The sequence below is a fragment of the Brachyhypopomus gauderio genome, chromosome 5 (genome assembly GCF_052324685.1).
Source record: "Brachyhypopomus gauderio isolate BG-103 chromosome 5, BGAUD_0.2, whole genome shotgun sequence".
In the NCBI taxonomy this organism is placed as follows: domain Eukaryota; kingdom Metazoa; phylum Chordata; class Actinopteri; order Gymnotiformes; family Hypopomidae; genus Brachyhypopomus; species Brachyhypopomus gauderio.
Window position 1 is genome coordinate 6652874 of NC_135215.1, and position 11783 is coordinate 6664656.

The 11783-nt window shown below is 44.3% G+C and overlaps 1 protein-coding gene and 1 long non-coding RNA gene across 2 annotated transcripts; one reads left to right on the forward strand and one right to left on the reverse strand.

Moving 5' to 3' along the window:
• Window positions 1–476: 476 nt before the first annotated feature.
• LOC143514247 (F-box DNA helicase 1-like) lies at window positions 477–4833 on the reverse strand. Its single transcript, XM_077005175.1, has 11 exons — window positions 4649–4833; window positions 4236–4388; window positions 3552–4114; window positions 3234–3364; window positions 2694–2829; window positions 2316–2506; window positions 2028–2102; window positions 1846–1937; window positions 1301–1469; window positions 981–1200; window positions 477–874 (listed from the first exon to the last, which is right to left on the reverse strand). The coding sequence occupies exons 1-11, from the start codon at window positions 4665–4667 to the stop codon at window positions 677–679; spliced, it is 1947 nt and encodes a 648-aa protein (XP_076861290.1). The 5' UTR covers window positions 4668–4833; the 3' UTR covers window positions 477–676.
• Window positions 4834–5074: 241 nt separating this feature from the next.
• Window positions 5075–11037, forward strand: LOC143513798 (uncharacterized). The gene is made up of 4 exons (XR_013130667.1): window positions 5075–5341; window positions 6463–6646; window positions 7802–8052; window positions 10448–11037. It is a non-coding gene; the product is annotated as an uncharacterized LOC143513798 (long non-coding RNA).
• The last annotated feature ends 746 nt before the right edge of the window (window positions 11038–11783 follow it).

The following is an 11783-nucleotide window of genomic DNA, read 5'->3' on the forward strand; positions in this document are numbered from 1 at the left end:
CAGCACACGCCACACCAGCACACGCCACTCCAGCACACGCCACACCAGCACACGCCACTCCAGCACACGCCACTCAAGAACACGCCACACCAGCACACGCCACACCAGCACACGCCACTCCAGCACACGCCACACCAGCACACGCCACACCAGCACACGCCACACCAGCACACGCCACTCCAGCACACGCCACTCAAGCACACGCCACTCAAGCACACGCCACTCAAGCACACGCCACTCAAGCACACGCCACACCAGCACACGCCACACCAGCACACGCCACACCAGCACACACGCCACTCCAGCACACGCCACTCCAGCACACACGCCACTCCAGCACACGCCACTCCAGCACACACGCCACACCAGCACACGCCACTCCAGCACACGCCACTCCAGCACACGCCACTCCAGCACACGCCACTCCAGCACACGCCACTCCAGCACACGCCACTCCAGCACACACCACTCAAGGACACGCCACACAAGGACAAACGCCACTCAAGCACACGCCGCACAAGGACACGCCACACAAGGACACGCCACACAAGGACACGCCACACAAGGACACGCCACACAAGGACACGCCACTCAAGTATAACTACATGTTACTCAATTATATGTTGTGCCACAATGACCACATTACAATTCATCGGCTATGAGCCTATTAAAGTGATTATTTGACATTAGACAGTGTAAAATAAAGATTAGGCAAATCATTTTGGATTGGTTCAGTAGTTTGCATTACTTTTGTGAGGTTAGATAAGAGCCTATAACTAACCCTACCATCATGGGTCATATGGTGCGCCAGTTGCTTAGTGGGTTCCAGCTCCTTCATTTTAACCCAGATGTCGTGTGCATCAGCTGCAAACAGCTGGAAAACAAAACCCCACACACACCACAAAGTATTAAGAAGGTCCCCATTTTAAAACACAATTCCTAGTGTGTAACATCAAGGGGTCTTTGAGCTCCGGTCCTACGTTTCTCTTGGCGTCACTGGGGCGCTCCTCGTGGCCCTGAGTGTTCTTAAAGACGTCCGGGACATGTTGCGGCCCGATTCGGGCTTCGGTGGAGGCGCAGAAGTTGTTGATGGTCTGCGTGACCACCTTGGCGTTGACGAAGCCCCCCCGCTTCTCAGGAAGCACCCACGCCACCGTGAAGGGCTGCAGGTTACCGCACAGCTTGGAAAGCCCCTTGTACCTGGGGGGGGGGGGGGGGGCAGAAAGTAGCGTGGCGTCTCTCAACTGCCCCTTCTGCTGGTGCTGGTGCTGCGTGCGATTCAAACGCTTCATGAGCTGACCTGTATCCGACGGCTTTGTAGGCCATGGAGTGGACGGTCCTGCACACCACGTTGCTGGGGAAGGTGCGTGTGGCGTGCATCGCCACCGACTTGTTGAAGGACACGTACAGGAAGCGCAGGTGAGGCCGTTGCTGGGCATACTTCACCAGAGTGGTCGTCTTTCCAGTGCCTGAACCAAAATCACACCTCTTTAAACAAACACAACTAGCCAATCGCCATTTTTTAAGTGATGGATCTGTTCGTGGGAACCGATCTAGAACTGAATGCACCAAGGAATACTGGTTACAGTAGGATTTTGATGTTAAGAAGCAAATAATGAATATGCATTATTTATGCATATTGTCTTGTGTGTGTCTGTAATAACTTTAATAAGCTTTGTGAGTCAGGACTCAGGATCTTTATACACTGTGGGGCATTACATTTCATGGCAGCATTGTCAGGCAAAAAATATAAATAAATCAAGCTAGAACAGCCAGTGCACAAAACAAGCAGAGAAGCTTGTGATTAACCAGACAAATATAGCTTGGACTCTCCAGTATACTTACCGGCGAAGGCCATGATTTTGATGACGTGGTCACTCTGTGTGTCGTGACTGAGGATCTGCTGTTGCTCCTGAGTGACCTGGTGCTGCGTGTCTCTGTGCATGGACACACTTAGTAATAAACACACGGCCACGGTCGACACTCTGACCAGCAGCTTGCTTTAAAATGGCACAACAGTCTCCTACCTGCCATCAGCAGGACTCTGAGTGGGCGGCGAGTTCTCCATCAGATGCAGGACATAGAAGATGTTGTAGTGCCACCTTAGAGAAGATAAGAGAAACCCTCTCATCAAAAGCCAGACCAGCCACAAACAAGCAATCCCAGTTAGGGCATATTAACACCACATGCTGGCAAGCATAAATTATTCTAAAACCGCCAGATATGGTATGATCCCTCAACCGGATTACACAGCCTGTAGCAGCCACTCAAGTGCCCGTGTCCACTCTAACAGGAGGAACGTCGGGTCAGCTCACCTGTTGCTGATGGCGATGTTGGCGTTCCTCATGGCGAGCAGCAGGGTAGCCACAGCCCACAGGTACTCGGAGAATACACCTGGGCTCAGCAGGCAGCCACAGGCACGCAAGAGCACCACCAGGTCCAGGACGTCCTTCACCCCGTCTGCCAGCACCAGCATCATGGCCACGACTGCCCACGGGTTCGGACCCTGCAGCAAAACCGGCTCAGAGAGGTGTTGCGCTCACCGGAAGCATGTAGTTTAAAATCACCAGAACATGGGTTTGTATGGATTACGGGGACGTCTGGTGCATTGCACATGAAATCCTTGTTCATGTGGATGGAATGTGCACTTTGACCCCGGACCTTCCACTGCAGGCGATCTCACTGACACATACCGCGTCTGTGCTCTCAATGTCGGGCAGTCTGTGCTTGATGACGGCCTCCGCCTGGGCATACAGCCCGTGGCCTCTCGCGCAGAGCAAAACTTCCTTCTCGTTCACTCGCCTGCTGTGTTTAAACTGGGACATGTACCTGCAACGACAGCAGAGCGGTGAATAAATGCACACACAGCCTGATCACACAGCCCCGCCCCTGCACCCACAGCGGGCTTCCCAGCTAGTACATCCACCACTGAACACACTGGATCTCCGAAGCCAACTTTGTGCACACAAATTAAGGTGGGTTGCACTGGGCGCTCCGCTGATTTAAACATCTTAACCGCACCTGCAATGGGATCTCTTGGGATCAGCTTTTAAGCTCTTAACGTCTAGATCCTCCAAACACACCAGATTACTGGACTTTGTCTGATTGGAGGAACTCACAGGCAGTTCAAGCACACGTCCTCAAGAGAAACTCGCTCGTCACGTCACCAGCAAACAGCAGGAAACGGCTCACGACCTTCCCAGCATCCCCTGCGACCATCCCGTGAGCCTTACCTCACCATGTTGAGCACACAGAGGTCGTTGGTTTTGACGATGCCGTTCGCTTCGAGGAGGGCCTTCACCTTCTTCACCGCCTCATCCTCCTGCTTCTCGTACCTGTAGTACAACTTCTTCCAGGGAAGAAACTAGACCAGAAAGATCAGGCCTGTCCTTACATTCAGGAAAAGCCACGCGCCTGTTATGTATCAAGACCTGGCCGCCTTTAAGGACTACAGCAACACTGCAGGTTGTTTTTTTGTTAAAAATAAGGAGAAATGCTGTTCAAAACTTGACAATTTTAGATGGTGGGAGAGTTAAGCACAAGCAACACACCTGAGAATCCATGACCATGTTCCTCCAGCGGTGACACACCAGGCTAACATGGCGGTAGAGGTCATCTGCGGGGAGTTGAGCGAAAATAACGCTCAGTATCTCCTCAGGAAGGTCTTGGATGTGGCCCTGCGGCTCCACCAGCCCCACACGCACCCCCAGCAGTCCATAGTGAGCATCAGGGACAGCGTCCACGGGGTACTCTTCATCCTCTTCTTCCTCCTTTTTTATTGTAACGCAAGGGTGTCCAGCACCCAAGGCAGATTGAGGGGGAGGAGCCAGCCAACTGCTGCATCCTGCAGCCTTCTCCTCTTCCTCCTCCTCCTGCTTTATTGGACGTACACCCAATTCAAAGTCCTCGTCATCCCCAAACATCTCTTCAGTAATGCCCTCCAGCAGATTTTCTGCAAGTTCCTGTTCATCATACACATTTTTGGAGACGACGAGCCCGTTCTGTTCTTCCTCCGTCTTGACTGTGAGGTTATTTCTTCTCTTCTGGGGACTGCTGCAGAGGACTCCAGTTGAAGGGAAAAATTCAGCGATGCCTCTTTGTTGTCTGTCACCATCTGATGGTTAAAGAAAATGCCTTTAATGACACCCAGTGGTTTAACAAACATGTCATTGTCATTACAACATTAGCACTGTGCCAGGGGCGGTGAGTGGCATGGTGTGAAACATAACTGGTACCTCTTTTTCTCTTAGTTGGGGTCCTCGGGTGAAGTCCACGATTCTGGTCCATGTTTTGAAGTTGCAGGGAGAACGGCTGCGCTAGGCTGCCCGTCCGGGTTTGGGCCAAGCTGCTGCACTCGGAGGCGCTCAGGTGTCTCCGCTTGACCTTACCTGCGTGACCACACAAACACGGTCACCCAAACACTGGAGGACCAGCACAGCAGTACATATGGCTGCTGTTACCACCACTGCGCTTTGTTTACCCTCAGCCTGCTATTACTCTTAGTCTCAAATAAAGTACTAGCAAGGAGAGCCACATACATGTAACTATATACATTAGAAAGTTGGTTATTAACAATCTACATACATGAAAGTAATGGTGGGTTCTAGCTTGATAGCAACAGCTACTTGTAAGCAAGTACACGCGTCACCTTTTAAAGCAGACTCCATAGCTAAATAATCCTGACAAGCAACCAGCCTGTCAAAGAATATCTAATATTGTACAGGTTTAAAAAACACTACTGGCTTGCGATGTTATCCCATTGATGTTGTGGTACCGTATAAGCTAGTTTGCTATCTACATATCTAACGTAATCGAAAATAGTTTCTCTTTGCAAACTTCCGGAACAAGATATTAAGTTATTTCATAATAAAAGTCTAAACAAAAACAAAAACAAAACAAACTGAAATAAAAAAAACACCACCACCACAACAAGAACCCTTACATTAAATTTTTGGTTGCAAGAAATTAAGTATAGAATATTTATTTTGCTATTATTAAATGTGTCCTTTTATATTACTACAGATGAAGTCTCTAGAGGGCAGTGATGTCTTTAGTCACAGCGAGACCGTATTAGGCGCGTCTAATTCCAGCACTATGTATCTGCATTATATATTTAATGTAGAGTTGAGTTCCAACACACCTGGCTTTAATATTCTGATGATACTGAAGGGCCTTAATTTTCAGGATTAGGTGTATTAGATTAAGCTTGGAGATTGCCTATGGTTCTCCAAAAGCAAAGGAGACGCTGCTCAATTATCGCTTACAGTTGCCTGGTACCGTGTATTCATCACTGATTTATCAGCTGCCTCTGCCGTTTGGCGATGCCTTTTGCGAGACTTAGGTAGGTGAGTCTTCTCTTGCTATCAAGCTATCGTACTTTGATAAGGAAGGAAAACCAATTATTAATGTGGTTGACTAATAAAAGTTCATTTGACCGCAGTACTAATAGATGAAGTGGTGTACATTATTTAGTGCACACTTAAATATTTACGTGCTTATTTCTGAATGCTGCTTTTTCCTTGTAGTCATTCGTATTCCTAATCGTAACAACACATAATTTTATGTAGAGTTGGTGAATGAACAAAGAAAAATCATACAGTCTTTGTTAGGGATATATCAAATTTTAAGGGCGTCTTACCAGAGTTAATAACCTTTATTTGCAACAGAAACCAATTTGTAATTTACAGCAGACACCTGTTTAATCATTATGAAACAATATAGAGCAGGTGTATTCTTCCCATTTTTATACTGATATTTACTACTAGGTGATATAAATTTGTCAGAATGAATTACATTCATGGTACATGGTTCATGGTACATCACAAGGAGACCAATGCATGACATACCAGGAATGCATAGAAAAGCAACATTTAAGAAAATTGGTTGTATTATTTATTAGGTTATTAACTAGTAATTGTAAATTGTTTACATATAATAATACAATTAGGTAATATTTCGTATTATATCCCTTAAAGTACAAGATGGGTTGAAAAACAAAACAAAAAATTTCTAAGCAGTATTTAGATAATCAGAAAATATGATTATTTAAAATGTTACATAAGTAACCTACATTTACCTAAATGTAGGCCCTGCTTGTACTCACTGTTAATGCATCAATACATGCATTACAAGACAAACCTCACAATTTTTGGAACATGGATTAAAGATCAAACATGAAAAATCAGTAAAAATCAGTTTAATCTGAGCAACTATTCTTGTGTAGCAGATCATTGTGTGTGACACATGTCCACTGAAGAACATGAAATGTGTTTTTAATAAAAGGATACTAAATTGGTAATAATCCTTTGTTGTTTTAAATATTTTTTTATTTAGAAGTTCTTTGTCAGCAAAACACTTTAAATATGTGGCTGTAATAAAATGTTTAAAAATTCACTTGGGTAATCAAAAAATTCACTTAGGATATTAATGGCTGTGTTTTTCACTTTTGTTTTGTTTCCCCAGATCGTAACCATCCTGGCTCAAAAGCCAAATCCAACCAAACACGCTTTTGTCTGTGAATAGGAACACCTGCAGGCGCTCAGGTCAAACGGGGAAGGAAACCTGTATCCCCGCTGTAGGAGAGTTCATCTGGTGTGTCAGTGGCAGCACTGCAGGCGAAAGCCCCATTACTTAATTAATCTTCCAGGTAGTCGAGCTCCTTTCTTCCCTCCAGCTTCTCCACCCCTCCGCCACCCCCCACCTGGCTGTTTATCATCTTTTCCACAAGTACAACTGCGCTATTGTGTTACTCTTAGCCTTGTTAATACTCTCAACACTTTACTTAAGTTCTCCTTTTCTATACTTTTCTCTCACCCTCCTCTTATTCGGACTTTATTTATGTGTGTTAGTACTTTTGTTAATACCACCAATGCTGAGTGGGGACTTTGTCTCTCTGGTTCAGCCAACGGCAGTTAGAAAGGGAAACCCCGTTATTTTTTATCTTTCGGTTGTTTATGGTTTCATGCTATTTTTTCCAGTTGCAAAACTGAAAGGTAGCTTTAGGTAATTGTAGTCGTGTGAAGCGTCACGTATGCACTGTGTGTGTGTGTGTTTGTGTCTGCACGTCTTAATGAATGAGGTGTGTTCAGTTGAGTCAGCTCAGGGTTCTCATTAATGTTGATGACCTCATCTTGAAGACCCGTGTGCCTCAGCATATACTCACCTAGTTTAATTCTTAACATAATGTGGATGTCTCTCCCTCTATCTCCCCCTCTCTCTCTTTCTTTCCCTCTCACTCTCTCCATCTTTGTCTCACCCCCTCTGTCTCTTTTCCTCCTTCTCACTCTATTTGTCTCTCTCCATCTCCCTCCATCTCTCCCCTTCTCTCTCTCTCTTCCCCTATCTCTTGCTCTCTTTCTTAGTCTCTGCTTTGTACAGGGGAAATTTAATCCAAACCTTTAAAAAGTCAGCAAGCAAGTCTCCATTTCTGTTCTGTTATAGGCAAACACTTACAGTGAAGATCCCTTCTAATTTCTGCTTCCTCAAACAAACTATAATGTGCAATCTGAGATTGTGCCACAAAGATCACATCTACTACAGTATAACGGGGTTCTAATGATTACCCACCAAAAGACAAAGTCTCTCTGTGTAGTCATTTTGTGTTATGAGTTTATGCACCGCTGAGCAGAAAAAGTCGGTGTATGACACCAATTGCACTGACCACTTTGTGGAGTTGTGATTTTAGTTTATCACGTATCCTCTTCCTCCCTCACAACAAATCACAGCCAGTCACGTTCCACGTCCCGAGAACGCGCCGCTATGTCCTTCTGAAACAAAACAAGCACTGCTTGCTTCTTTGCAGAGGTCAAAGGTCACGGGGAGGTATGTGCAGACGGCGTGCGTGATGAAGGCGCGCTCCCTGCCTGCTCCTGCACGCTGTGGGGTGAGATGTGGGTGAAAGGGGAACGCTCAGCCGTTGCGCAAGGCGCACAGGTGACGTGTCGGGCAGCAGGGCCTTCACGGCAAAGCAGCTCGTTCCGTTATTTTAAAGGAGCGGCTACAGAAAAGTGCTCAAAGGCTGAACAGGGCGTGTTAATGACAATAAAACAAACGGTAAGACGACATTTTCATTGTTCTCTGCAGTGTCGTAAAAACCCATATGCATACTGTGGTGAAAAAGTAAGCACCTTACATTCAGCATATACACTACCTTACATTCAGTATGTTATATTCAGTACCTTACATTCAGCATCCTAATGGATTTATTCACAATCCATGATTTCTGAAGACACAATGTGTTTTCTTATGAAATATATATATGAAGATGGTGTCATTGGACTAGACGCACTCAAGGTAGCGCACCATGACCAGATATGTAACTGTGAAAATGGAAATTCCCTGTTTGGGAAAAGTATTGAGCCAAGAACTGGCCATGTCAGTGTAATAGCATACTGTGTATATATAAATATATTCATCATGGTACCTTCATTTTCATCAAATCATTACTATTCTCGTGCTTTTAGAACGCCTCATGTACAGTGAACGTCCAGTACAACAGGCCCCAAACCGAAAGGCGTGAAATCTTTTTACTGCTGTAGTTGGTGTGTTAGAAATCCTTCCTCCTGCTCTCCTCCTGTTGGGATGTAGTGCACACATCTGTCTCACAGCACACAAACAAAGAGGAGACGGGTTTCATTCTCCTCCTACCTGTCTGTTTGGGCGAGGTGCTCAAAGGGAGTCCCGACTTCCTGCTCACCTGTCGGCTGTCTTCGGGAAATTCAACCCGAGTTACTTAGGAAGGATAAATATTTGTTTCCCCTGTTTAAGAGAATATTTAAAGTGCACCTGAATGTGTCATGATCAGCTCAAGATCTTTTAGAACTGTCAAGAGACATGAACTTTTATTGCAAGTTTTTTGTTTCTTAGTAGATGTATGTTTGTTTATATACAGCACCCTCCATAATTATTGGCACCCCTGGTTAAAATGTGTTAAAAGCCTAAAAATAATGATTTTTTTTATTGCAGAAGCATAAGGTCACTCGGGGGGGGGGGGGGGGTCTAGGTGGGGAACTCAAGGGAAAATCTTTAGAAAAAATCCTGACTAAGAAATTATTTTTAAGAAATTTAACATAAAAGAAATGTTAAATGTTAAATGTGTTAAAAGCCTAAAAATAATGATTTTTTAACACATCAGGATAGGTGAGGACTGCCTGATGCTAATTTCATGATTTTTTTTAGGATTTAGGGAAAAGTAACATTTGAATCTGTGAAATAACATAAAAGAAATTATGTTCCATAATTATTGGCACCCTTAGCAATTTCTTGTAAATAAATGCATTTGAAACATTTATGTCATTTTTACTGTAGTTTATAAATTGATCTGCAGGTTTAGGAACCTTTAATTAGTAATTCACTTCCTGTTTCACACAGAGGGGAAGAGAATGCACTACTCAAGTAAGGCAGATGTGTGTCGACCTTCATAAACCTGCAGGTGCTCTTATCTACAGTCAGAACAATCATGAAGAAGTTAAAAATATCTGGAACTGTGACAAGCTTGGAAGACGATGCAAGTTTATCTTGGCACCACACACAGTGAGAAGTAGGAGAAATAAAAAGTTGTCCAAAGCTCACTGTAAGATAATTTTATCAGATGATAGCATCTTGGTCTCCAAAACAACCTTCACTGTCCACATGCCAACAGCCTGTTTGGGAGGCATGCAGGGAGAAGATATATCCATAAGTCTAAATGGGTGGAGTTTGCCGAGTGGTACTGGGATTTTAACTGGGACTGTGTGCTTTGATCAGATGAGATCAAGATGGAGTTTTTTTGGCAACAAACACGCTTGTGGGTCTGGCAAAATACCAAGGATGAGTACACAGAAAAACACCTCATGCCCACTGTTAAGTATGTGGAGGGATCAGTGATGAGAGCCTGTTTCTCCCTCAAAGGACCTGGGAACCTTGTAAGGATGAGATCATGAACTCTGAAATATTAAGACATTTTTCAGAATCTGATGGCCTCTGTCTGAAAGCTAAAGATGAGTCGTTAGCAAGATAATGACCCTAAACATGTGGCCAAATCTACTCAAAAATGGTTCACAAGTTACAAAATCAAGCTCCTCACATGGCCATCTCAGTCCCCAGACCTCAAGCCAATAGAAAACCTGTGGGGTGAGATGAAGAGGAGAGTGTATAGGAGAAGACCCTGGACTGGACGATTTAGAGAGGTTGTGCAAAGAGGAATGATCGAAGATCCCTCTTTCTGTATTCTCACATCTTGTGAAGAGTTACAGGAGAAGATTAAGTGCCATCTTGTTGGCAAAAGGAGGTTTCAAATAAAGCTTAGATTTTTCTATTTTCCTAGGCTTATATTATTTTTTAAAAGAAGCCAAAGAACACTTCTTAACCAGGGGTGCCAATAATTATGGACGGCGCTGTATGTATGTGGATATATGAATGGTTGGGTTCCATCTCTAACCAATGGGCGATAAATGTGATCCTGTTACAGGTGGTTTATAAGGAGACGTCTGCAGCAGCACCGCAGGACTGACGCAACAGCGTCTTGGTGTCGCTGCAGAACCTGCCCCACTCTCCTGGACCAGCACCAGCTGACCAGAGAGATCCAGTGGCACTGAGACATGGCCGAGTCATTTCAGAAACACTACACTGACACTTAGCCACCAACGTTGGACAGGAGGCTAATGTTAGCTGCTGCTAGTATCAGGATAGGTGAGGACTGCCTGATGCTAATTTCATGATTTTTTTTAGGATTTAGGGAAAAGTAACATTTGAATCTGTGAAATAACCACATAGAGTTCGAGTTTGGTCTTCCATCTCTACACTAAATTACTTGATGTTAAGTGTGAACCTCCAGAGTGCACTGGAGACCATTCTAACGGTACAGGGCATGTTGGAGACCAGAGCAGGCGTTAGCTCTGGTGATTTGGCTGCCGTAGTGGGAAGACTACGACTGTGAGCTCACACGCCTTTTTAAGGTAAACATTCAGTGGCCTTTCTCCACCTCCTGCTCCTGCACCAACGGGGGATCACTGAATACACAGCCAGCAAAGGGAAGTCAAATATTCCAATTTGCCAAGAGGCTTAACCTTTTTCTCTATGGAAAATGTGTATAATATGTGTATATAATAAAAAATGTATCACTTAAAATTGATAAACAATTATATATATATATATATATATATATATATATATATATATATATATATATATATATATATATATATATATATATATATATTGCATTTACCTCCTGGAATGTTCTTCAGATTTATATATGTATGTAAATATATACATCCATATGCATTTATATATATATATATATATATATTGTATATAAAAGAAGATTCAAGTTGAGCGATGTCAGTGTAACTTAGTAAGATATGTAGAGTTCTGAGATACAGTTTCCAGTGAAATGGGACACTGTGCATGTGTGTGTGTGCATGTGTGTGTGTGTCTACAGTATGTCACCACAGTCACCTGCTCCCCCTTCCTCCTCCTCCTCCTCCTCCTCCTCCTCCCCCCTCATCCTCCTTCCCCCACCTTCCTCCTTACCCCCTGCTCCTCCCCCTCCTCCCCCTGACCTGTTTTTTCCAAAGTTACAGTGGAAAGTTGCATGACTCTTCTGCTGGTCACTTATTAATACTCTGTGAAAACCATGACGCCAGGCCATGATGGAATCAGTAAAGACAGAATGTGCATATGTATTTGTGTGTGTGCGTGTGTGTTTCTCTCTCGATGTATATATGTATATACATATATACGTGTGTGAGTGTGTGTGTGAGTTTGTGTGTGTGTGTTTGTTGACATATAAATGACAAGGAGAC